We start from the raw sequence: 27514 nt of genomic DNA, 5'->3' as shown, positions 1-27514 counted from the left end.
AACATGATAGGAATTTTTCCATCCGAATATAAAAAGATTGGTCATATTTTTTAGGAAAGTTTCTGCAGAATCAGAGACACTTGGCAGCTCTGCAGTGTTTTGTTTTTTTGTGGGGTTTTTTTTCAGTACAATTAATCAGCAATTTGTAAACATTTTGGACTAAAACTAGGTCAGGCACAAGCAGGTGGCACTGCGGACCATCTTCCTGGGAAATTGTTAATTACTCCTGGGAGTGGTTCAGCAGTTGATTCCATCAAAACTTACTCAACCCTGATGATGGATTACGAGATCTAGATCAAGTGCTTTGACATTTCATGGCTCTGCTTACCGTTCAAAGAATCAGCGCTTACAGAAGCAGGGAATTCAATGTTAACATCCACCATATATCACGGGCTAGCAGGGAATTTCTGCTTGTGCACGTGTGTACCACACATAATAATAATAATTTGGGGGGCTAATCGTCCTTACTCGCAGCTAGAGCTGAATTGCGAAGGACACGGCTACAACGTGTTCGAGAAGCAGGCATGTAAGGGCGCATTCAGCTGCCAGCCACATCAACCCATTATGACCACGGAGCACAGCAAAGATCGAAAGTGTTTGATTTTTTCCTGAGTGAGGAAAACCGGATAGTCTGGAAAACCCTCGTGGACAGCAGAGAACCAACGCACAACTCAACTCACATATGGCCCCGACCGGGAATCGAACCGGGGTCACCTTGGTGAGAAGCGAGCGCTTTACACACAAGCCAACCGTGCCACCCTAGGCCATAACTAGGCATCCTTCACTTACACAGCTACCAATGTTGCGCTTGCACAGTAGAATGGTGACCATAAGTTCAGAATTTGATGGTAAGCAGACCCATGAAATTTCACAAAGCCTGTAAGCATAAAAACTTGCTAAGCACAGAAACATCTTGCTCAACAGAAACTGGTTGCCAGCCAAATTTCCATGAAGTTTACATTCTTGCGAAAGGTGCCCCACCCATTTTTCGCTAAGCAGTAATTTCATGCTCAACGGCTTTATGAAATGGGCCCTGGCTAGATCATCGCATAAGGGCCCAATTTCATAGCGCTGCTTAGCGGCCAATTTTGTGCTTACTGTGCAATTTCTATTTCATAGCACTGCTAACCGTAAGACATGCTAACCTTCCGGTGCTTACCGCACGGAAATAAATGACGTCACAATGCAAATCCACAGTAAACACGCAACATGGCCGCCCAGTTTTTCAGCTAACCTGTGAAATACGCTTAAGCAAATTTTTCTGCTACAGTAAGCACGCAAATTTGCTTACCGTTAAGCAGCGCTATGAAATTGGGCCCTGGCTATACACTATTCCAACATTGCCATTGAAGACATCACCCATAGCCACAGCCAGAGCTACAGACCTTCATTAGTGGCTTTGTCTTACCTTGCAGTCCAAGCAAACGGCATTCTGTACTGGCCCATCCGACTGCAGAATATCTTGGCCTGCTTCATCACTTTCTGGCAAGTCTGTCGTCAAATTTTAAAAACAAAGTAAAATAAATTCAAGCTCAATATATATTTGGTTTGCGGTAACACCATGTGTGTATCTACTTGCCAGGTAGAGTTTGTTCTTAGAGAACTGTCTTGCTTTATTCTACTGACGCAGAGTAAATGTCCTGCTTCAAATCCTATATAAGATCAAGCTTGATGTCAAAAACTTTCACACTAAAATCTAAATTGCAAATACTTGACATAAAAGTGCTAGAAATGAATCTATAATACAAACAAAAAACTCACAAAAATATTTCCATCATTGCACAAATGCAAAACAGCACTTATTTGCATACAACGACTTACCTTAATGGTGTCACCAGTCTTGATGTAGGGTTCAGCACACTGTGCTACACTCCCTTGTAATACTTTCTCTATTCTAATAACCAGATAAATATCTGAATGAGGTTTCTTGACAGAGAAGATCGCCTGAAAGAAAAAAATATTTGTTGATTAATGGTTTCTTTTTATGCCTTTCAACTTTAGTGGACCCCTGTTCAAATCCCATCAACATTAGCCATGTCTGAGAGATGGAGATGACAACACAGAAATAATTGGTCTCTATCTTGTGTTCTATTTTGGTTTATCTTATTTCATTGTTTTTGCTCCTGTTGTTGTGTATGTATTTTTGGCATTTTGTTGCTGTATTTTTTTCTGAATAAATTCAATCAAAAGAGCCTTTATAGCCTTTTAAGATTGGACCCCCAGTTCTCACGACTTACCTTCTGTGGGTACTTGAGCCAGTTTTCGTCCAGCCCGCTTACGTCTGGTAACGTGCTCGATCTCCGCGGCTCTCCGTTGGGCCCCGGTGCCGACGAGCCATTAGGCAAGTCCCGACACTTCTCCAGGAGGGCTCGGATGTTGTGGTTGTTCAGGTCGATGTGGAAATCTTCTGATATTTTGCGGTTGTGACGGGCGTCGAAGAGTGCCATGGATGTGAAGAACGGCTCAATCTAAAGGGTGGAGTTAAAACAAGAAGAAGAGTAAAGGGCCTTGTCACACGAGGCAACTTTTATAGAGCAACCTGGAGGCAACCAATAGCAGTCCATGTTACAGGACCACTTTGGTACATGAAGTGCATGAGCCGATTTTCAAACAATGTCGTACGATCCAAAAGAAAAGTATGTGAACATGAAATGTGGATGGATTCTCTTCTCTTATTTGGTGACTTACATTTTCCGCTTTCTCAGGCGCGCTCTCGATCGGTTCTCCCTCTTTACTGAGGGCAGCAGACAACTTGAAGTTGAGTCTCTGGAATTCAACGACGAATCGTTTTGGGAATTCTTCCTCGTAGGGTTTGCTTTCAGGTTCGGTCATCACCTTCTCTCCTCCCTAAAATAGTATTTTTAAAAATAGCATTAATCTCAGATGAAAAACTTTTTGACAAGAACTCATGGTAATAGTAATAATAATAATAAAACAGGCATTTATGTGGCGCTCTAAAAAAAAACCAGTGCTTCAGAATCAACAACAGAATTAAATGCAAAGAAGTGAAGAAAATGCACTAAAACAAACAGGTCATAAACTGGGGGAAAGGTGAGTTTTAAGTTGGCGCTTGAAGGTCGCTTCCCCGATAGCACACGGCAGCTTGTTCCACGATTAAGGGGCAAAAAACAAAGTATAAACTGTCCCGAGCCTGCCTTTTGGCTTGCGCTGACATCACAAGAGGAGTGAATCTCCCTACGACCTCAAGGCCCATTTGGAGGATTTATATACGAACAGGAGAATTTTGAACTTGGTTCTTTCCTTTCTTTTCTAAGAACTTTTTGTTTTCAATTACATCTCATCTTGACATCTATTTGTTCGGGCATGGGAAGGCGCCATGAATCTTTCTACCATCCTTCAAACCTTCTGGGCTATGGTTCTAACCCAAGCTTACCCATCTGGTATCGAAGCAATTATGTTTAAGTGCCTTGCTCCAGGGCACAAGTATCATGAACAGGATTTGAACCCACACTCTGCTGCTGACAACACCACAGCTTGGATCTGGAGAACTAGACCGCTCGACCAAACTAAGCTTACCTGCATCCTTGGATAGAGCAAGAAGACGTTTGCCCTGTTCTCCTTGCGTTTCTGTGAGTTTGTTTTCTCCGTCTCTTTCCCATAGCCTTGAAGCTCCGGATGTTTACTCTTCTCCAGTTTTTTCTTAGACTCTGATTGGTTCGGGGAGGGGATGGGATCGTCAGCGTACTCTCCTAAAACGGAGGTAAAACAAAACTTTAAATTATTGTTCTCAAGGTTTTGCCAAAGTCCATCCCTCTGTTTGTTCTACAGATATTTCCATGGTAATTGTTATAGATTATTTTTACCCTTACACCAATGTGTTTAAAGCACTGTACAATCAGTTCTTCCCCCCCACCCGCCCCCCCCCCCCCCCCCCCCCCCCCCCCCCCCCCCGAGTTCTGTGAAACAAATCCAAATGCAAATCACTCGGTGGGGTTTCGAACCCAGGACGTTTGCATTGCTAGAGCAGATGTTTACCCAGTTAAACCACCGAGCTAGCCCAGTGGCTAGAGGCAGTCCGAATCGTATGTGTAAGCAGCGGGTACATGTATCACAAAGATTTAAATGTTCCACCAGTTTAACCAAAACGATTTCTCTAATTAGGCATTCTTCGCTTTCATAGCTAGCGCAGAAATTCAGCGCTTGCAGAATAAGCAGAGAATGGTAATCATAAACGGCTAGTTCATCAGTAAGCAGAGTCATGAAAGTGGGCCTAGGTAATCTGAAATGCTTGTGACTGGTACCCGTTAAGTATTGCAAAGTGAAAAAAACTTCACCAACATCAGTTTTATGCTTAGCAGATTTGACATTTGCTTGCTTTACCTTGATCGAGTAAGTCTTCCATGGATGACATACTCTGCTTGTCTGAGATTGCTTCTTGTTTCTGGAGGTCAATGACTCTCTTGAAGGCATTATACCATTCGTCCATCTCTTGTTGGTTCTCAGCAGCGACACTCTGGACTGACCGGTCCTGCATCTGTAGCTCCATACCATATTTACGCTGCTTGACAGTCTGCAAATAAAGTTATATTGACTGAATAAGAGATGTTATATTGACCGTCTAGTTGTTCTGTTTAAGAAGTTGTATTGACTGTTGGGTAATTTAGTACTAAATGTACATGTTGTATATTCTCTGCTTGTATCTCTGCACAATACATTATATTGACTGTGTAGAAAGCATGCAGTTTAAAAAATTTTATTGACTGGTTCTGCATCAAGTGTTTCATAATGTGCTTGCATGTCTAAAACAGGAAGTTATATTGACTGATTACCAGAATTGTTATATTGACTGTCTAGTTGCACTGTTTTTTTATGACTATAAGAGATGTTAAAGATGTTATATTGCCTGGGGATGACGCCCGTATTATATTGACTGTTTGAGGTTGTTATATTGAATAGCTAGATAATTGGAATGTTTAGGAGTTGTTTTTGTATTAAGCTGCAAAATTGACTGATATATGAGGGAATCCAGAAAGTCACAATGAGCTGTTATATTGACTGGGGATGACGCCCGTATGTACAAGACTCCTGACTCTAGCATACATGTACCTTGATGACGTCAACGAGGGAATCAAGAAACAAGGTTCCCTTAGCGGAGTTACTCTTCTCATCCTTATGGTACTCCAGTAAGAAAGATTTGTCTTCGAGCTGGCGAAGGTAGAAAAATCGTCTCTTGAATGCCTGTAAAGAAAGATCACAACAACATTCATCACATATTTGTATGCAAGGCAGGGATCATCCAAACCTACATGTAACTCTTAAAGTTGTTTTCTTAATTGGAAACAAAATTAGCTAGCTAGTTAGTCACAAGCAAACTACTCAACAATTTCGTTTAACTTGTGTAACCTGCTCAACATCAAGTGGCAAGATCATGTGACAAATGAAAGACTGATGGAGGTGACCCATAATTTTGTTGTGCTTAGCTACTTTGTGTGCTTAAGCAGCTTGATGAAACTGCCACCTGAGCCCAATTTCATAAAGCCTGTAAGCATAACAATTTGCTAAGCACAAAAAAATCATGCTCACCAGAAACTGGTCACCAGCCAAAATTTCATAAGGTTTACATTATAACAATTGGTGCCTCACTCATGCATAGCAATGAAAGTTGCTTAGCGGTATCTTCTGCCTAACAGCTTCATAAAATTGGGTCATGGTCTGATATGCTAACCAAATCAGATTCCTACATGTATTGATAAAATGTAGTATTTGAAGGTCATTTCGATGAAGGAAAAAGTAGGGTTTACCCGCTATCAAAAACCAAAGTCCACGCCCTACCATTTTGTACTCTGCTTCCGTTTATGACTTTCCAATTTCCCCCTTTTCCCATTCCAGTCATGCATTTTTACCCCCTTTCTTTCCCTTTACATTAGCTCTCAGGAAGTCACAACTAGAAAATCTGGTCTTGACACTGAACGGTCGTGGCAGCTTGAGTGAAAACAAAGGGGAGTCCTGCTGGCGTCCTTGGTTTATTACGAGACATTCAAATAACCCCTTGACATTATGAGACTGAATGTTAACATAGATTGACATTTCATCTGTCGGGTCGTGCTGCAATGTAGCCTGAACATTATTAGAACATGACGAGCATTGATTGTGGGACTTGGTTCTCTAGTTTGTCGTATTAAGTGAGTCATGTACATATGTACAATACAGCACGTGCTAAGCAATTTTGTGTGTTTACACGCTAGAAATGAAATTGGGCCATGCTCAACTCTGCTAATTAGAAATCGTTATGCATTTTTTGTCTGCTTAAGGAATTAGCCTGGAATTTATTTTGTTAGTGGGCAATGCCATTTTTATTTTGCAAAGGGCACTTCCATTGGGAAATCTTAAAGTCTATGGGAAACTTTTGAAGGGCACCAAGGCCAAGACCAGGGCAACAAGAGGCCATGGCCTACAATGTACGTGGCCTCCGTTAAAATTCCAGTCCTGCTGAGATTGACAGGACCATAACAAACCCAATCATCATTACCTCATGTTTCACCTCCTCTGAAAGGGTTTGACATATCTCATAGGAAAGTGTTCATTATGGAGTTTGTGAAGGGTAAATAAGTTCGACGGCAGAGCGGGAGGGACATTAGGGGGAAGGGTGGTAACAAGAGGACACCAGGGCCCAATTTCATGGCTCTGCTTACCGCCGAATTCTGCGCTTACGATCACGATTCCCCGCTTACGTGCAAGCGCCGAATTTCTGCGCTAGTCTTGTACATGTGTAAGCATAGAATGCCTAGTAATGAGGAGAACAGAAGCCAAAATTCGCCGCTATTCCGTGAAATACGCTTGCCGTAAGCACAGAATTCCCTGCTTCCGTGAGCGGCGATTCTGTGCTTACGGTAAGCAAAGCCATGAAATTGGGCCCAGTACTAGACAGGGGCAGGTAATACCTGACTGTTTAATGACATGAAATGTAGGCTATTTGAAGCGAGGGGTGCACCGTATTGACAACATACACAGAAAAAGCTTCTTAAAACGACCCCATTGTCCCGAAAATATTCTGCACACCACTACACAATTACTTCCAGCGCTGGGTAAAAGTTCTGTGTTGCAAATGTTTTACTGTACCAGAAGATTTAAATGTGGCATGATCTCGGCACAATGTGTTTATGAATATTCATGAATATTAAAGCAGAATACACGGCAGTGTTTTTAATGTGTTATTAATCCTGATAAATTAAAATAGGATACCCCTAGCTCAGTGTGTTATGAATATTCATGACCATCAAAAACAGAGTACCCCCTACAGTATGTTTATGAATATACATGAATATTAAAACAGGGTACCCATCACTGTATGCTAATGAATGTCAATGAATATTCATGACTCACCCTGATGAGCCCAGTCTGCTGTCCGAATGGCGTCTTATAGAGGAATCCCTGCATGTAGATATTTCCAGAGGGTTTGCTGTCAGTAGCCTCTTTGCTATCGTCCTCCTCGTCAATCTCGTAGGCCTGGGCGTGGAGCCCCTCTGGACCTACGTCCTTCTGGTAGCTAGGGTCAAGAAGCAGAGGGCAAAGTTCAAATTTGGATCATTATTTACTTTTATAACAGCACAATCTAATAAATAATGTTGTAGGAAGGTACATGTAGTGCATCCTGTTCTACCAGCCATGCTCCTAGTGGATGATACCCATGCCTATATCCTTACAGACTTGTGCAGCTGAGCAAGGATTGCTTCGAAAAAACTTAGGAAGGTAGTGCATTCTGTTCTAACAGCCAGGCTCCTAGTGGATGATACCCATGCCTACATCCTTATGGACTGTGAAGGGGTAACCCTGTTTCAGCATCAGGAGTAGGTGGCAAGGTGCCCCTTAAGCCCGGTTCATACTTCCTGCGAATACGAATGCGATGCGAATTTGATGTGAATTTGATGTCACAACTCCTCTTTCGCTGCAATAACCGCAAGAGAGTTGAGGGCAACTCAACTCAGTGCGAATTTCGTTGCAAATTTTTGACGTCAACATTCGTATCGCAATAGCATTCGCAGGAAGTATGAACCGGGCTTTACAGTTGATTGGTGACAGTTGATTTGGGTTGATAGCCCTGATCAAAGTGGCCTTCCAAGGCCTTGTTATGTTAGGCGATCTCTCATAAAAGAATAAACAAAAAACCTGCCCATCCTTGCAATAGTCAGAGCTGTACACGTAGAGTTGTGACAGCTTGCAATTAGAAGCCATTTTTTTATCCATAAAGAAAACCTGGTATGTGTGCACAAAGGGTGCCAGATCAGGGGTGGATTTCACAGAGTTAAGACTAGTCTTATCTCGAGTTAAGAGGAGTTACTCGTCCTAACTTAGGACTAGCCATACGTTTTTCATATCTCCTAGGACTAGTCCTAAGCTAGGAGTCAGGACTAGTCCTAACTCTTTGTGAAATCGACCCCAGACCGCACACGAGGTTGTGCCGCATTTGGAACAAAAAAAGACATCCATCAACCACATGACTTTAAAAAAAGGTCCATTACATGTATGTCACAACTCTCACAATAGAACAAGGCTCTTAACAAGATGTATCAACAGTGAAATAATCATTTAACTTACCCCGGCAGATCTTGGAAGGACCCCCATAGCTGCCATATTTATGATTGATAACTTTCCATTCTGTTAAGTAACTGTTGATGCACTGTACAGGGACAAGAAAGAAAGAAAAGACATTAAAAATCAGACAAAAATCATGCTAACCAGAAGCTTAAATACTGCCTTTGTATCAAATGTCTTAGTTCTAAATGGGCTGATACAATGTAGCTGCAGCAAAGGCAGGGTAAAGAATTTGTGTTTACCAAAACTGTTTTAAAATTGGCCGCATTCACAATATTGAAACCACTGTAATTTGCTTCATTAGCTAATCAAAAGATTTTTGACAGGATGTAGTACATGAACTTAATGACTTTTTATCGATTGGGGTGCTTCAGACAAAAACAATTTAACCAAGATGCATTCTACCATTCCCATCTTTATACATGTACTTACATGTAGCAGTTGTAATTTTAAAAAGATTTTTTTGTTTTTTTTGTTTTGTTTTTTTTATCGGGGGGGGGGGGGTGGTAATGAAAATGTACAAAGTATAAAATAAAAAACATTTCTATGTTTATCTTCCACTTTGTCATTTTTATTTAACTGTCGTTTCCTCATTTGTTTGAATTCACATTATCGCACAGAGCCGTAGGGCTGTCAATGCAGCATGCATAAATACAGGAAATGCTTTTATAACCATGCACACAGGATCCTCCTGACCTCTGTGTAGCACACAACAAGCGTAGGAATTCAAACACCACTTCCTTTACTGGAAAAATCCAGGAAAAGAGAGGATGGTCACGCTTTACAATATCAAGAAAATGCTTTTTAAAGACTCTGGACACTTTTGGTAATTGTCAAAAACCAGTTTTCTCACTTGATGTATCTCAACATATGCATAAAATAACCAACCCGGGAAGTTGCGCGATAACTATGAAAGAAAAAAACACCCTTGTCACACGAAGTTGTGTGTCATTTAGATGGTTTGACTTCGAGACCTCAAGTTCTAAATCTGAGGTCTCATTTGAGTCAAATTCGTGGAAAATTACTTCTTTCTCAAAAAACTAGTGTATGTCACTTCAGAGGGAGCCGTTTCTCACAATGTTTTTTACTATTAACCTCTCCCATTATTCGTCACAAAGTAGGTTTTATGAATAGTGTCCACTGCCTTCAAGGATTTGAAACTTTGCATGATAAAAATATCCCTCACTAATTTCAGTGATATCGATTTAGATTTAAAGAGGGTAGTCTACCTCTTTAACGAACAGCGATGAAGCCTCTCCCAGAGCCCCTTCAGGTACAGTGGATTTTGTTGTCCGTAATTGACGTGGGATGGTGGACGCCTGCGGGAGGGAAAAAAAGAAAGAAAGATCGAAAGTCCAATGCATTAATGGAAAGCCGGGAGACGGAGGCAATTATTGATAAGAACAGTGGGTAGATATTCTTAAAATCAAGCAAATAGAGAGCACTCGTCATTCTCTGAGACTTCAACGATGATGAACATTGGCAAGCATAATAATTGGCAGGCATGGTAAGAGGGCTGACCTACATCGAGGCTTTTATAGACTTTTCAGGATATTTAATAACAATTTGTTCTGTTTTTTCTTGGGGGAGCAAATGAAAAACTATAATCAGATTAAGGTAAATACATGCATTTTAGGAAGAGTAGTGCACATCATGCCTCCATTACAGCAAAGTCAAAAAGTTACTAAGATGCTACAATGCTTGGCTGGATTTTTGCTGATTTTACCTCAAATATTTGATTCAAATTTAAAACAACTATTTGTACAGACTCAAGAAAGATACTACATGTAGCTTTCATTTAACATGTTTTAAAATGTGTTGCACGAAAGTATCCATCAATAATAAGTGACAGTTGATTAAAAACTAAAAATGAATTATTATCGTGATCCTGATGACATTATCGAGCATGTCTTTCAGCCATGAATAAAATTTGTGCATGTTACACAAATTTTGTGCAATGTCCATGGCATATGAGAAAGTATTTTTAATCATCTATGGCTTTTTGTACATGTACTGTATCTCGCTCATATCCGTCACTCAGTGACGCTCAAGGCACTAAACATTCAGTATTAATAATAATAATAAATAATAAGACTTGTAATGCGCACGTACCCACCCTGCTGGGTGTTCAAGGCGCAGTAAAAACCAACACCAAACAAAACAAAACAAAGAAAAACAGACACAACAAAATTAGTCCTTGAAAACACATGACATAAGATAAGTTTTGAGAAGAGATTTGAATGTTGTGGTACGAAGACAAGATCTAATTGTATTTCTATATCATAGAGCTTTTGAAGTACTTGTAAGAGATTCATTCCTTTACATTTGTGATGTTTACAGTTTTTTTATGTTTTTTGTTCTGAAACAGCATCACCTGTCAAATTTGTTCAGAGAAAAAACTTTTTTTTTTAAATATCTATGAAAATCTGTGAGTAAATCTGACATTGTTAGCAAAACGTTTTTTACATATATTTGTTTCCACATTACACTGTACTTCAAAGTGAAATGTTTCTCAAGTGGTTTCTACTTATTTCCAAAGCTGCTGTAAAAAAGTTTGTCCTGCCATTAATTTTAAGAGTGATTACTAAATGTATACCTTCCATTTAAAAGAAAAGCCTAAGAAAAGTCAGGCCCAAACATTTCCGAACGTGGAATAGCCCAACCCTCACCCCAATAAGCCTTTTTAAGGTGTGGCGGACGTGATAGGAGTGAACTGTTTGGTTTGCGTGTAATACTCACACATTTACCCAAACCTTATAGTGTTGTAGCAATGTGTCCACCATATCTCAAAAAGGCTTATTGACATTCAAGAAGTGTCTTAACCCTTCAAAAAAGAGCACTCCAGACCCATCTTCTTCTCACATCAAAGCCCTACATCCCTCCTCATCTTGAAGAAATCATCCCCTTTTCGTTCCTCCTCATTACAGCATCTTGTATCCTCTCATTCGAAACCCCACAAATCCACCTTGGACATAATTGCTACACCCTACAAAAACCTATCTAATTTATGCAATCCAGATGTTCCATCATAAATGCTCTCAAACCAACCTTCTTTCTCGGGACGCTTTTTTTTTTTTCTTCTTCTTTTTTTTTTCCTTGAAATGTTCGGTTTTTCTTGAGTGCTTAGCTGTGACATAATGCAACCGGCTTTCTAGGGATACTTTTATTTTTTGTTTTTTTCCAAAGAAATAACATGGTCGTTTTTTTCTTGAGTGCTGGCTGTGACAATGATAAGCAGCCGGCTTTCTATTGACGCTTTTACTCTCTTTTTTTCAGAGAAATAAAATGTGGTACTGGGGTTTTTTTCTTCTTGAGTGCTACATGTAGCTGTGACAATGATATGTGGCCGGCTTTCCAGGGATACTTCTTCGGATAGGAGTAATATTTTGTTCGGGTTTTCTTGAGTGCTGGGTGCAACGATGATATGCGGCTGCCAAGTAGGGACTTGTCAACAGGTATTAATAAGGCAAGACGTTGTAGCGTCTTGAGGAGCAGGTAGGGTCGTCTTGAGTAGCAAGTAGGGCTGTTTCTTCCCTAGAAGAAGGGGGGGTGGAACTGGGGCATTGTTATTATCGCCTCGAGGAGATTGTGTCTTAGAGATGATGCGGGACTGTCTCGGAAGATAGAGTTTCTACATCGCTATGAGTAGGTCAGGAGTGGGCTTGGGTTTGCTTGGAATTTTTTTCGCACTTTAATGGTGAATTGTTTTGCTGTAGACAACTACATGTATTAGTAGGCAGTTTTTTTAGGCTATGTTCGTGTTTACAAAAGAGACACAGAGCCTATGAAATTGGTTCCTGCGTGTAACATTCTGGAGCATTTTAAAACCCCCCTACAAGCTATTAACTCTTTAACTGATTAACATGTAAGTACAGAAGTATATACATGTAGCCAGCAGGCAATTTAACAAAACTTTACGCAACTGCATAAGTTCACTTGCGCAGCGTTTACGGCGCAAGTTGCTCCATAAACGTTGCGCAAGTGGACTTAAATGCAGTTGCGTAAAGTTTCGTGAAATCAGCTGCTGGGGTCACACCACAATTCAACTTAGCTGACTAACCCAGTCAGCATTACTGACTGATTTTAGGAAAAATCCTTACAAGTCACTAGCCCACATTTCTGTCATGGCAACATTTCTGGCTCGTTTCATTTTCTCAATCATGCATAGGAACTCTGCTTAGCAGAAAAATATTCCTTCATGAAATATTTGCAGGATACCAGTCACAAATGGTACCATCAGTTTTGGCTGGTAACCTTAGTCTGGTGAGCATGCTTTGTGCTAAGCTACTTTTGGGCTCTGAAAGCATGCTAAGCAACTTGGCTATATTTCTGGCTCTAGTTTTATTCTCTCAATCATGCAAAGGAAGTCGGACGATGCTAAACTTACCGATACATCATCATACGGAAACACAATCAGCGAGCGTAGCGGGTCGTTGTTGATAACGTTTCTGTTTTTCAGAATGTGTTCCTCATACTCCACTGGTTCGATCAACTCTTGCTTTTCCTGCAGAAGTAGAGATAAAACAGAATAAGGGAAATAAAGTTAAAATGCAAGTCTACGGGAGTATAAGGCATGACATTTGGTCCTTAGAAAAAAGTAGGAATTTTTTGTCAAGTACGTACAAGGGCTGACCTGCACCCAGGCCTGATACTTTACGGAGGCTCTCAAGGGCAATCACCTCCATGCCTTGGTGCCCTTCAAATGCTCCAATAGAATTTTGTCAATTTCCTCCTGGTGTGCCCTTTACCAATGAGAAAATGCCTTGGTGCCCTTGCCCTTTCAAAAACAAAGCATACAGGCCTTCATGTGTACATGGTGTAAGCTTTAATAAATACAATTTTTCTGTTTTGTCCAAAGGCAAAAAAAATCGGGAATCAAACTTAAAGCCAGTGGACACTATTGGTAAATGTCAGAGACCAGTCTTCTCACTTGCTGTATCTCAACATACGTAAGCACAAAATAACAAACCTGTGAAAATTTGAGCTTGATTGGTCGTCAGAGTTGCGAGATAACTATGAAAGAAAAAAAACACCCTTGACACACGAAGTTGGCTGCTTTCAGATGCTTGATTTCGAGACCTCAAATTCTAAACTTGAGGTCTTGAAATCAAATTCGTGGAAAATTACTTCTTTAAGTAGGAAGAATGTCATGCCTACAGTATTCAAACATTTTTTTATCACATTCCAAATGTTCACCAACATTTCCACAAACCTACATGTATGAACCTGCTGCGGACAAAAAGTGTCAAAACCAAAGTCGTCATCTTGCGGTTTTAAAAATCAGGACAAACACTTTAATTTGATTTTACTTCAAAGGGTATAACTAGGCCAGTTGGCGAACACACTAGGCAAAATGAAATTAAAAACATGTTTAGCGTTCCTGCCCGCTTCCTTTTTAGAGACCGCCTCCATGTTTTGTTTTTTTACCAAAAGAAAAAAGGATATATTTTAACGAACAGCCAAAAATCATTTTGAAAAATAGCCCAGCTATTTATATAAAAAACTATGTCAGGCTGCCATTTCAACAACAAAACAAAAAACAAAACAAAAAAAACTCCTTCCTTTTTTCGAAAAGGGGGGACGCTAAACATGTTTGTTTTTTGCCTTAGCGGATTGGCTGTTACATTAATTGACATCAGTGACGGCATTTCAGAGTGACACATGACTGCTGTGACACCGTGAGGGGAGCCTGGTGTTTGGCCGCTGTGATATTTAGTTTCGTCCACAAGACATTATTATGTTACATTGTACGTTCAATGTACGAGCATGAATCATGAAGTATTTCTCTCTGTACGACATGGTTTAGTTAAAAAGGTAGGGGTCGCCAGGAATGTTTGAAGTAAATTAAGGGAACCGAATCAAACTTTATAAAACTCAACCAAAGGCCAGAGGCCAGTGAGTTTAGTCGGGCCAGTAAACTTGTAATCAGACAAGTCCGGTTGTCTTAGGTTTTTCAATTGAACAATATTACCGTGGTCTAGTGGTTAGACTGCAGGACTTGCAATTACAAGGTTGTGGGTTTGAATCCTACGAAGCTACTTTGTAACGTGTAAGGGCTGATTTCACAATGACTAGAATAAGTACATGTATGATCATCTAGATACTAAATCACAATTTCTTCATTTGTGCAATTTATAATCATAGGCATTTAATCAATGTTTGTATGAGAGAGATTGGCTGTTGCTAGCTTGACATTATTTTATATCCCCTTGTGGGAGTTCTCTTGACAAGAAGATCATCTAAACAAAAACACAAACAAACAAACAAATACAAACAGACAAGCAGACTGATCTGATTGTTTGGTATGGTTCAAACTAAAGTACCATACAATATGACAATGTTGAAAGAAAATCATGAAAGAAAGGGATCATTGAAAAGGCTGGCAGACCATTCACATGGGCCCAAGTTCATAAAGCCTGTAAGCACAAAAATTGGCTTAGCATGAAACTTCTTCCTTAATAAAAACCGGGTTACCAACCAAATTTCCACGTGATTTTCAGGATAAGCAAACAACAGCTGAATGCCAGTAACACGCCATATGCAACAAATAAAAACTTGGTTGGTAATCTTGTTTTTATCAAGGAAGAGATTTCATGCTAAGCAAATTGTTGTGCTTACAGGCTTTATGAAATTGGGCCCTGATTGAAACGACAATTTAACTGGTCCCACTGGCCAGTCATTGAAAAGGTTACAAGCAAACCCTGAAGTTAACACCACAAGATGAGATACAAGACTCACAAACTTATGTAAAATCCAAGACTGTAAAAATAGGCAATATTGACTTCACATCTAGTTTAAAGCCAGTGGACACTTTCGGTAAACAGTATTGTCCAAGGCCCGCACTTCGTGTCGTGTATCACAACTTATATATTTATAAAATAACAAACCTGTGAAAATTTAAGCTCAATCTGTCATCGGAGTAGGGAGAAAATACCGGGAAAACCCACCCTTGTTTCCGCACACTCCCCCGTGTCATGACATGTGTTTACTATAAATCCGTAATTCTCGATTCGAGAATTGATAATTGTTTGAATGTTTTCTCAAAAAGTAAAGCATTTCATGGGATATTAATATTTCTACAGAAGTGTTTTACCATTACCTTCTGTAAACCCTGTAAGTTATTTGTAAATCTGTGAACTCTGTAATTTTTTTCCTGTTCCGAAAGTGTATAATGGCTTTAAATGGATGTAAAAACGGATTACCAGCAAGGAAAATGCGCTGCAATTCGGTGCACTCCACAAAACACCTACTGAGGTTTATACAGTATTATAACAACCTCCGAGCCGGTACTCATTTGCAATGTAAATCAAGGTCGCCTGTACTGTACCTCGTCCAATGGAACTAATAATATATAGACAGATGGCAAATCATACATAGGTGAATGTTACGCTATAAACATGAAAGCGGATATACAATCTTATCTCATCTACATCACCAATGAATTAACTTATTTTCTTTTCCTTGATCGAGGGGAAAGCTTCTACAGTCAGAATGACAAGGAATCTTGGCACTATATTTAGAGAGTGTTTTGGAAAGATGCCGAGATTTCAGAGCATAAAACCACGAAGAGCATACAAAAATGTTTAGATCCCCCACAGGCCAAGATAAAATAGATTCTGATGTGCAGGTCGACATGTACAATGTGTGTGTTTTTTTTTGCAATAGCTTGACAATTTATATCAGGCCTTGAACTTTAAGGGACACAGCAATTTGTATCTGGTGAGGGGCACCTTTATGAGAAAATGTAGATTTGTACAGGGCACCATGTGCAGCAAAAGCAGAGGGCACTGGGGCAGTTGCTGTGGGTGCTGTGGGTTATTTCCAGGCCTGTAATATAAAGTGGTATAGTAAGGTTGACAAATACTGTAGAACACACAATTGAAATGAAATGTTCTACAGTATGTACCATAATCAATATTAGTGTAGATGTGTCGTACATTGTTATAATATTACCATATGGCGACCAAGGACCTACATGTGTAACAAAAAAAGGGGAAACAAAAGGTTTCCATTTAGCAGATTTCTGAAGAATGGGGTCACCACATGCATATAGGAGGATGTTAATTATAGGGACAAAGGAAAGAGAGAAAAAATTGTTTACAAGGATGTAAAAATTTAAAATACTCGTTTCCTGCTTTGTTTAGCGAAGCTGAAAATTGTCAGGTAAAATTTCCTTAGCAGCACTATGAAAATGGGCCAAGTGGCCTAAGGGGAAGTACCATACTCAGTCGCCTAAATTGGTGGGGGATTTGCTTCCAATGTCCCCCACGAAGAACACGCACCACTTTGCTACTACAGGCCTTGAAATAACCCGCGGCATCCCCAGCAATTGCCCCCCCCCCCCTGTGCTTTTACTGTGGTGCTCTTTGCAAAGTTCCAATACAAATTTACATTTTCCATTCCTGATAAAAGTGCCGCTAACCAAAGGAAAGTTGCTGTAGCCCTTCAAGAACCAAATTCAAGGCCTGCTACCTGTCCATCAATCCAACAACGCCTGATTTTCCAAATGAATTCATAGAGGTGTGAAACCGTTTAAGACTTTTCTCAAGTCAAATAGAGTGTATTACAAAGTCCTTTCTTCACATTGGATACGGGTGGTTATTATCATAGTCTGATCATGGCTCACTGGTGTTGCCATGAAAGAAGGAAATGGTGTTACCATGGGGAGAAGGAGTGGGGGACGTCACCCCTCAATGAATGTGTTTTAACGAGGGTATGATGGGGTGTGATGGCTAGAGTTGGGGGGGGGGGCACCTGAGACTAGGCCCCCAAATTAAAACCAGCAATGGACCGATCCCGCCTATCAATCAAACTGTGCGCGTTCACCCATTTGACCAATCACAGCAATGATTGTGGTCGGACAAACTCGGTCATGCGTGCGCGTATATTTGGCACGCGCGGCAGAATCGTGCAGAATGTCATTAGGAGAGCTTGTACACGTGTCTTGCTCATGTGCGCGGTGGGAAGCCGAAACGGTCCATTGCTGTGGTGCCCTGTGCTTTTGCTATGGTGCTCTTTGCAAAGTTCCAATCCAAATTTACATACTACATGTAACTTGCAATAGAAAACAGGAAAACTTGCTGTGCCCCCTTCAAGAGCGAAGTTCAAGGTCTGTGGGACTGATTCAAAACTTGTTCTTACAGTATGGATAATGAAATCAATGACCAGCCGTCGATTTCACCAAACTCTTCCTAACTTAAGATTAATCTTAGGACCTAGGACGAGTCCCAACCCTGCACTGTAGCATGCAGACCTTAAGATTAATCCTAAGTTAGGACGGGTTACTCGTCCTAACTCAAGATAGGATTGATCCCAGCGTTTAGTGAAATCGGCCGCTGAGCCCATTATGTACATTACAATGTACAAAATGATAGGACTGTTTTGACAAATTTGTGAAAACTTTGGACTCCAGGAGATAGGTGTGCCTGCGAGTGTTGATTTACCGTAAGTTTAGAAGAGAAGGAAGGTATACATAGGGATTGGTGGGACGGGCAATTGACTAGGAGTGGGAGGTGTGAACAGGAAAGGGAATGTGGTGATGGGAGCAGAGGGGCCTGGAGGGGGTATAGGTCATAGCGATGTTATCCGCAAATTCACATCTACTCTATGCAATAAGTGGCAAAGGCTGACTATGTATTAACTCTAGCAAGGTCTTTCTCAGACACTTTCCAATGTTTTCCCATGGCATTTAAATATCTAAATAACCCCTGGACTTAGATTTCACAGAGCTTTAGGAAAAGTATCCTCAGCACTAGAGAAATAATTCACAGAGCAGGAGCTCTGTTTGGAAAATAATGGGTGTTTTTCTTCAGCAGGCTGACTTAAAAAGTCTAAATTCAGATCAAAGTCTCAAATTTATCATCCTTTACAAAAAATTTCCTTCCTTGACAATGTCAACAATCAACAACACCGCATCCCATCAATTATCCAATGTTGATCTAAAAAAATACCTCATTGATCTATCATAGATAACAAAACCACAACTATCATCTTTCTCAGACAATCATAGTTCTTAGACTCCTCTCACCAACGTCTACCGAGGAGTCTCACGGATCAATCTTCATTATCACCGTCTCGCGTCCTGAATGCCATGGAAGACGTAGACAAGAAGAAAACATTCAATCCCTCGGGGGGAGGCGTCTCGGATGCGAGGAGTGAGCGTCAATATCAGGCCGAGGACGGCTTGAGGTGATGACTCCGAACACCGTGTAACGAAAAATCAACGTGGCTGTGGTGTCTCGACCAAACAATGAGAAGAAAAATATTTTTCCAAGAATGCAAGATGAGAATTCCAATTAGGTTTTATCTTAGAAGAGAGACTGATTGCGAGGTGACAGACAAGACGATGAGACTTTTTGATGTGGCTAATATTAATAATTTGTTTCCACATGTGTGAAAACAGACTTTGGTTCCCATATTTCTATAGTAAAAATACATAGGGAGAATGTATGGTTGTGGTCTCACAAAAAACAACGGTGCAAGGAAAAGAGCGGGACTTGGGCCTCAAATCTTCCTCCCAGGGGCCTGCCGTTTTTAAACTTTTTTTTTTTTGGGGGGGGGGGACAATGAGGGGGGAGGGGGCTACAATGAGAGGGGGGTGGGCCTTGAAACTGGGTAGCAGTCTCCTGAACGTCCAGGGTGTTATGATAAATGATTTACAGACTCTCTACATACACCAATACAAACGGACAATGAAAGATTTCAGGCACAAATTAACATTTTCAAGAAAGTTCAAAGGTCTATAACAAAATAAAATCTAGACATCAGTGGTAAAAAAAATTGAAGGCCCGAATATAAACATAAACCAAGCTGGATTTGCGATAACTAATCATGAGGCAACCCCAAACCATCAAATAAACCCAAGATTGTTTACCGCGGGCAAGCAACATCCAGACGGAAATGGAAATGCGATCCCGACAACAAAACGCATCGGCAATTTGTTTACCGATGACTAATGTTATAACAGGAGGCAAAGCTGTCTGGAGAAGTAATGTAGAAACTAACCTTCGTGCAAAGCTAATGTTCCAATATTTGAGACTCTGTTGACGCCCCCGGGGAGGCGAGGGGGGGGGGCTCTGCATCCAGACATCCAACGAGAAGTACCATGCAATTTTCTCTGAAAATTACATTCAGTAATTGGATACTGAAGGTGGATACACAATGTAATGTGTGTGTTTCTCATGAGGACTGAGGACTGGGAACGTGTAATGTACACTACACTACAGTACATCAACACTACTAATGCCATGCACCAAGGTTTGAATTTCTTGGGAAACAAATCTGCAGGACCATGAAGACTGCAGGGCTTGGAGCTCAAAATATGAACAAGAATTTTGTGTGCAAGACCAGAATTAATTTAAGCAGAGCGAAAGTCAACATTTGAACCCAAACGTTCCTGTCGATACCCCTTTTGGGGGGGGGATATCTTTTTCCATAACCGCAGTACTTCAAGTTTTCTCAAAATGCATTTATACTTTCCAAAGTTGCTATACAAGTATTTTTGTTATTGCCTTGAACTTTCGGATTCATTACCAAACATAGTTGCGATAACTGTACCAAACAAATACAGACCTGACCCTTTAAATCCTGAATCAATTTAAAAAATAAATAAACAAACTCCAATACATTTCACAAAGCAATAAATTTACCATGATAAATCTTAAACTGTATCCAGTCAAACAACCAGCTCATCCCAAGGGGTCAACTTTCATAACAAAGCAGGGTTTATGTCTGTATCAGATTGTAAGACTCTCCTTGACCTCTGAGTGACCTCGAACGACCTGGTGACCTTTAAGTGACTAAGTTCCTAAACTTCCCAGGAGTAATTTGAGAACAAACAGCTACATACATGTAGAGTCAGGTATATTTATGTATAGTATGCAGGTACAGTAACTGGTACATGTAGGTGTGTGGGTGTGTGCAAAAATGTATGCAGGGACTGAAGGAGGTGCATTACAGGTCTTCCTGCAGATTGTATTGAATCAAAGGCAGTGGACACTATTGGTAATTGTCAAAGACACGCCTTCATAGTTGGTGTGTCTCAACATTTATACATAAAATAACAAACCTGTGAAAATTTGAGCTCAATCGGTCATCGAACTTGCGAGATATGAATGAAAGAAAAAAACACCCTTGTCACACGAAGGTGTGTGCGTTTAGATGGTTGATTTCGAGACCTCAAGTTCTAAATCAGAGGTCTCGAAATCAAATTCGTGGAAAATTACTTCTTTCTCAGAAACTATGGCACTTCAGAGGGTGCCGTTTCTCACAATGTTTTATACCATCAACCTCTCCCTATTACTTGTCACCAAGAAAAGTTTTATGCTAATAATTATTTTGAGTACTTGCCAATAGTGTCCACTGCCTTTAAATTTTAACAGTATGGGGAATGTTATTGTACAAAGGGGCCATGCAGAACTATCAATATTTGCATTGTGGTTTGTATCCCTACTCCAAGTTAATTTGATCGACTCATGAATAAAAAAAATCATTAAAAAATACCCCCCCCCCCTCTACTTTACTGAGGAAAATATCATCAATAGCGATGATGGTTTCAAAAATCTCAAAATATTGTGCGGAGACGATAGATACTTGCAAATCTTATGGGGATCGGGCTTTTTTCTATTTATGCTCCCACCCTTTGGAATAATTTACCCATTCATTTGAGGATTATCACCAACTTTGATATTTTTAAAACCCACCTCAAAACATTTCTTTTTAAAAGACATTATCTCTGACTCTTTACATTTGTGTTTTTTCCATTGCCTTTTCTATGGTGTTATAATTTTGTTGATTGTCTCGTTTTGGTGTTTGTCATTGTTTGTTTTGTTGTTCTTATTGTACAATGTAATTTTGCTGTATTTTGCTTACTCTTTTTAGCTGAATGTTTATAATATGTAAATCACTGTACAGCGTTTTGAGATTTTTTATGTAAGACGCTATATTAAAAATAAATTATTATTATTATTATTATTATTATTATTATTATTATTATTATTATTATTATTATTATTATTATTATTATTATTATTATTATTATTATTATTATTATTATTATTATTATTATTATTATTATTATTATTATTATTATTAGAAGGGCAATATCATGTATATGCTAATTGCTTACATGATCATATGAAACTAAAAACTGTCATCGTGCGCTATATACACATTTTGAAAGTTTTCTGAACAACATTACCCAATATATAAAGCTCTACATGTTGTCTGGACATACCTCACTTCCTTTACGTAATTACAAAACTTCCGTGCGTAATCATAAACGCTGACTGTCATGAAATGCTCAGCAGGAGTTCGGGACGATCCAGAATTAGAAAATGAGTAAGACCTGTCAAAGATCTTGCTCTACACTGTTTTTCAGATGCAGTTAATCTTGACATGACATGGGGATCTCCAAATTAAATGAACTGTCATGGACTAATCTTAGAAAGTTTGTTGGACAGAAGAGTTTGAGAAAAATTTGTTTTCTTTTGTACCTGCGAAACTACTAAAAATATTTTAAGACACAATCCCTTTCTGCTGGCTTTAAAAAAAAAATAGGTAGACAAATTTGAAAATTTGAAAACATGAATGTTTACTAACCCCAAAGAAATCGATGAGTGGTGAAGTGGGCGGGGCCGGTGATGAAGGAGAAGGGGGTAGCTCCTCCCTGATCGGCTCAGGCGCAGAGATACTTATCTTCCGTCCGTTTCCGATCGTCAAACCCGGCGATTTAACAGACGGCCTCGCGGAAGTGTTTTGTGAGGAGATCAACTCAAATTTTTCCTTGGAAGTCCCTCGTGAGATCTGAGTCGACGATTGGTTACTCGTTCGAGAGGCTGACTGAGCTAATAAAATCCTCATTGTCGCTTCGGCTTTGTGGATTGGCATCGTGTTGACGGAACTCGATTTCTGGATCGGGAGTTTCATCATTTTGTCTCGTTCTCGTTTCTCGGAAGCCGCTTTTCGTAAGATGGCTCGTGGGGGGTCGGGAATGTCGTTGGAGTTCAGGTCAGGGGTAGACGATGATCTTGGTGAGATTTTTTGTGACTCGATACTCGTTGGCCCGGATGAGACGTCAGGTTTTGATGTACTTGACATGAGACTTTGCCTCGGTGATATAGTCGGTTTGACTGCACAGATTTGTTGGGGTTGAGTTGGTTGGGTTGAGGTGGACATGTCCTTTTGCGAAACCGATGTTTGGACGGCATGGGATAATGTGGGTGGTAATCTCGGTGAGATAGTTTGTGACTCAAAACTCAGTGACTCAGATGAGTCATCAGGTTTCGATGTCACAACACTTTGCCTTGGTGATATATTGACTGCACTTGATTTTTGGGGATGAATTGGTTGGGCTATTGCGGACGTGTCATTTTGTGAAACTGACGTTTTGGTTGACACGGATGTGTCGTTCCCCGGCGCAGGTATTTGGTCTGCACTTAGACCTCGAGGCAATGGAGCAGGCTTTTTGAGCCCGCTAGAAACTGACGAGTTTCTCGGAGATGTTGAATTACTTGGAGTTACTGAGGTCTTTGGGGACACTGAGTTTCTTGGAGATGTTGAGTTTTTCAAAGATGCGGAGTTCCTTGGAGACGCCGAGGTTCCAGAAGATACTGAGTTTCTTGGAGATGCTGAGTTTCTTGGCGATGCAGAGTTTCTTGGAGACGCTGAATGGCCAGAGGTTGTTGAGTTTCTTGGCGAGGCAGAGTGCCCAGAAGATATCGAATGGCCAGAGGATGTTGAGTTTCTTGGCGAGGCAGAGTGCCCAGAAGATATCGAATTCCTTGGTGATGCTGAGGATCTTGAGGCTACCGAACTTCTTGGTGAGATGGAATTCCTGGGCGACACCGAGTTTTTCGGAGTCAATGAGTTTCTTGGAGAAGTTGAGTTCCTCAGAGACGATGAAATAGACCCCCTTGATGATGAAGATGAAATTGAGCCTCTCTTAGCTGAATCTACAGTCAGAGAGCTGTCGCTTGAGCTCTGCTTAGAAACAGATCCCTTCGCTGAAGTCACAGATCCCTTCGCTGAAGTCACAGATCCGGTTCCCGCTGCGCATTTTGCAATACTTGGCTTGGTTTCGCCTGATACACGCTTAGCGGCAATGCCGTTGGGAGTCCTGGTTGGCTTAACTGGTTCCTTGCTTACTGATCCACCTTGTTTTGAAACCATTGATTTAGTGGCTCCATGAGTGGATCCATGCTTTGTGGCGTCTGAATTGTGGGCTCCACTTCCTACTCTCGTTTTTGACGTTCCAGATTCGTGCTTCGAGGACTCAACATTTTGTGATGCTCCTGACCCCTGTTTTGAAACGGCTGCTTTAGTTCCTTCCCCCGACTGATGTTTCAAAATGTTCGGTTTCAAAGCCCCAGAGGGCGACAGACTGTGCAAAGTTTTGCCATTCTGTAAGCCATCAGATGAGCGTTGTCGAGCCACAGGTTTTTTCGTTGTTGCAGTGCTCACTTTGGCGTGAGTTGCAGTGCTTACTTTTGCATGAGTTGCATGACTAGAATGTGGCAACATGGGTTGTTTTGTAGCCGTGGTAGTTGATGTCGTAGACGTTGTTTTCCGTGCTGCAAGTGTTGGTTTCAACGCACCGCTTGTTGTCGAAGCCACGCCAACTCTAGGCATCATGGCTTTCACTGGTTTTCTATCCACAGCATTAGACGCCATGACGGTAAAATTCTCCACTATGCTATCAACTCAAAAATAGTCACAACTCTCACAAGAATATCAGCATGAGGAAATCTACTTTTGTTTCTTATCTCCTGTTGTGGATCATTGCAGTGACACACAAGTCACAGCGTGGTACAGATACCATATTGCTCTCCCTTATGAGCACAATGTAGTCTTTTTTCTATTAGTCATCCAAGATTGTAACCGAATCCACTGTACACGTCACATTGGCAACATTTAAAGATAACTTTACACAGACGGCTTGAAAGGAGACTATTAATGTATGCCTCGACATTCCTGATCAGGCTGGAGCAAAGACTAAACCAACCATTGGTGTAGCCAATGACAAACAAATACGCTGTTAATATTTGTTGACATCCGTTCATGTTCTGTGGTTCTTACCTTATGTAGAAACCGTCATCTGAAACCGACATTTCAGTAAACATCCCAACTTTAGGTCAAGCGATAATCAAATATTGGAAGTGTAAGTACCCACTGACGACGCAATGTCAACAATGCAGTGTTGTTAAAAACTTAATCCTTTGTCCAAAACAAAAACATTCCTGGTCGACTTGTCATGATATTTACACAACAGTAGCCTGAAATTGTATGCAGTTCCCAATCACTGTAGTAATATTTCCACACTCTCCAGCAGCAATTTGTCGATGTCCACCCAGGAATCCGTAAATCAAAATGACTCAACAAGATGACCTCTGCACCTCGATTTATCCAAATATTCATACGTATACAATGTCATAATTTGCTGATTAATGGATATTTCTAGGTGATCTAGAGCACTCTGGGTTAATGAGTGACTTCAAATATTCAGTTGGCACCATACTACATAGCTGTTTCACATTGTGCACTTACACTGATAGCGATGTAGAAATTGGGTTCGACTGATAAGTTCACCAACGATGGCCGTCTTCCTGTTTAGTGATTCCACACTCCACACTCTTATCAAATTCCTGGTTCATGCTATATCCTGATTCTATACTAGCAATCCAACACACAAGAGCTAGTCTGTAGTGTGTAGTGTAGTCAGACAGTTATACACTGCGACAGACCTTGTACCAATTGCATGCATGTGATCAGTTTCTCGTCCCACACACATCAACTGCACCCACACATCCAATGTAATGTAAAGTGAACGATATCATCCCTTGGTTGGTACTCACTCCAAGGTTACCAGCCCAGGTCTAGTAGTTGTTCCAGAGAGGGTTACCATGGCAGTTGAGACACAAGTTGTAGGCAAAAGTTGAGACACAAAGTTCAGAAGTGACAAATTGTTGAAATGGCTCCGGGTGTATTTAGCCAAGCACTTACTTCACACACTTCTTCCATGGAGGACTTCTTTGTAGTGTAACAAGAGTCAAGAACGCAGCAGGGAAATATCCCCAGCAGACAAGCTCTGACCAATGTGCACAAAGCAAATTATGTATTGCACAGTTAATACACACATTCTATAATGAATCATGATCACACCCATGCTCTACATGCAAGATCACTAACACCATATGAAATAATTTACAATGGTGTTTATATACAATGTACCATCAGTCATTGTCAGTTGAGCGGTAACACCACAAGTCCATCAACCCAGCGTTTGTTCTTGCAGACTAACTCTGTTCCTTGCTGATGCTCTGACAATGTGCACAAATACATGTGAATTATGTATTGCACAGTTTAACGTATCCTACATGTACGTGCACAGTTTAACATGTATCCTACATGTACGTATCATGATCACACCAGTCACACACACCATACAAAATCATTGGAAATGTTGTTTACATCCTTATCACAGTGAAGCTTTAACCACTGAGGAAGGATCCATGCTATAACACCACAGGCTAGCCAACTACTAACAGCCCATCGTTTGTTCTTGCGTCTGGCTATTCACATGTTATTGTCATCACCTCCCAGGACAGTAGTCACACTTCACTCTCACTCATGACAATGTGTAATAATGCCCCCTTCCAGAGGCCACTCTTGCCCTGGAGTTAATGCCCTCAACCACTTATTAAAGTCACTAATCCACTAAGCAGGTCCAGCTGTAGGGGTAACTCAAAACTCCCCACAGCTCATCATGTGCTGGAAGCCCACAGATGTTGCAGTGACTAAAACAAGAAAGAAAACCTATCCCTGCTGCTTGGGGGTGATGATTACTTTTAAAGGGATAATGCATCATGTTTTTGTTTTGTTTTTGACATAGTAAAATCGTTCTTCAGTTTTCGCACCAACAACAAAAGGCCATTTTGAGATCTGATTTGACACAAAACTACATTATGACACTATAGTAGGTTTGGGTAAATTTTTCTATCTGCATACACCCAAATCAAACAGTACTGTACATAGTACACTCCTATAGTGTCCTCTATGTCTTAAAAATGCTTTATCTAGAGCAAGTGACCCAACCAACCCTGTGAGTGTGATTATAAATCTTGTGACTCAGTTTGAAATCGACAACTAAAATGTTTATGCTTTGACAGGAATTTACTGCACTTGTGTGTATGTGCTTTATTACTTTTGCATACGGCATCGTTACTGTAGTAACGCTTCTCAGATCCAAATTTTGGGGCATAAAAAACTACTTTGAAATGAAATTTCTCTCAAAATGCTTTATACTATCTAAAGCTAATGTAGGCTTCTAACCAACACTTTTTCATTGTCATTTATTTTAATAGTGATTACCAAACGTATACCTTCCCTTTAAGACAGATCAGAGTGAAAGGAATGAAAGTCTATGACTTTGAAGTGCACACAGGATGATCTTGGGCTTGGACTAATGAGCCATTACGCCGCACGGAGCATCTGTTTTTCACATCTCAAAATATCAGGCATAATGCTGATGGCTGAGTTCTATTGGTACAACTAATATGTTAAAGTTCAGGGCCCAATTTCATAAAGCCTGTAAGCACAAACATTTGCTTAGCATGTAATTGCTTCCTTGATGAAAACAAGATTACCAACCAAATTTTAATTTGTTGCATATTGCTTGTTACTGGCAATCAGCAGTTGTTTACTTACATGTATCCTGAAAATCACGTAGAAATTTGGTTGGTAATCCTGTTTTTATTATGGAAGAAATTTCATGCTAAGCATATTTTTATGCTTACAGGCTTTTTGAAATTGGGCCCAGTTGTGTACAAGTAGGCCTATATGTGTGTAGTTGGATTTGTGGTGAAAATAAGATCCTTTCTAAAATGGCCTGTTTTACATGTAATATGTGCTAAATGGGCTATGGCTTTACATAATACAGTATGTCCCATCTGAAGGACAAAGCAAT

General features: G+C 40.4%; 1 protein-coding gene across 1 annotated transcript in view; it reads right to left on the bottom strand.

Moving 5' to 3' along the window:
* LOC139945274 (dedicator of cytokinesis protein 9-like) overlaps positions 1-25273 on the bottom strand; it is an 86626-nt gene extending 61353 nt beyond the window's left edge. The window contains 13 exon segments of the mRNA XM_071942607.1: positions 1409-1491; positions 1822-1944; positions 2238-2468; positions 2689-2847; positions 3538-3710; positions 4342-4531; positions 5068-5199; positions 7345-7507; positions 8557-8575; positions 8578-8638; positions 9783-9872; positions 12941-13057; positions 22153-25273. Of these exon segments, the coding sequence (XP_071798708.1) occupies positions 1409-1491; positions 1822-1944; positions 2238-2468; positions 2689-2847; positions 3538-3710; positions 4342-4531; positions 5068-5199; positions 7345-7507; positions 8557-8575; positions 8578-8638; positions 9783-9872; positions 12941-13057; positions 22153-24222 (3611 nt within the window). The 5' untranslated portion in view covers positions 24223-25273.
* Between the last annotated feature and the right edge of the window lie 2241 nt (positions 25274-27514).

Source organism: Asterias amurensis, chromosome 12 (genome assembly GCF_032118995.1).
Source record: "Asterias amurensis chromosome 12, ASM3211899v1".
Taxonomy (NCBI): domain Eukaryota; kingdom Metazoa; phylum Echinodermata; class Asteroidea; order Forcipulatida; family Asteriidae; genus Asterias; species Asterias amurensis.
This window is presented reverse-complemented; position numbering and strand designations above follow the sequence as displayed.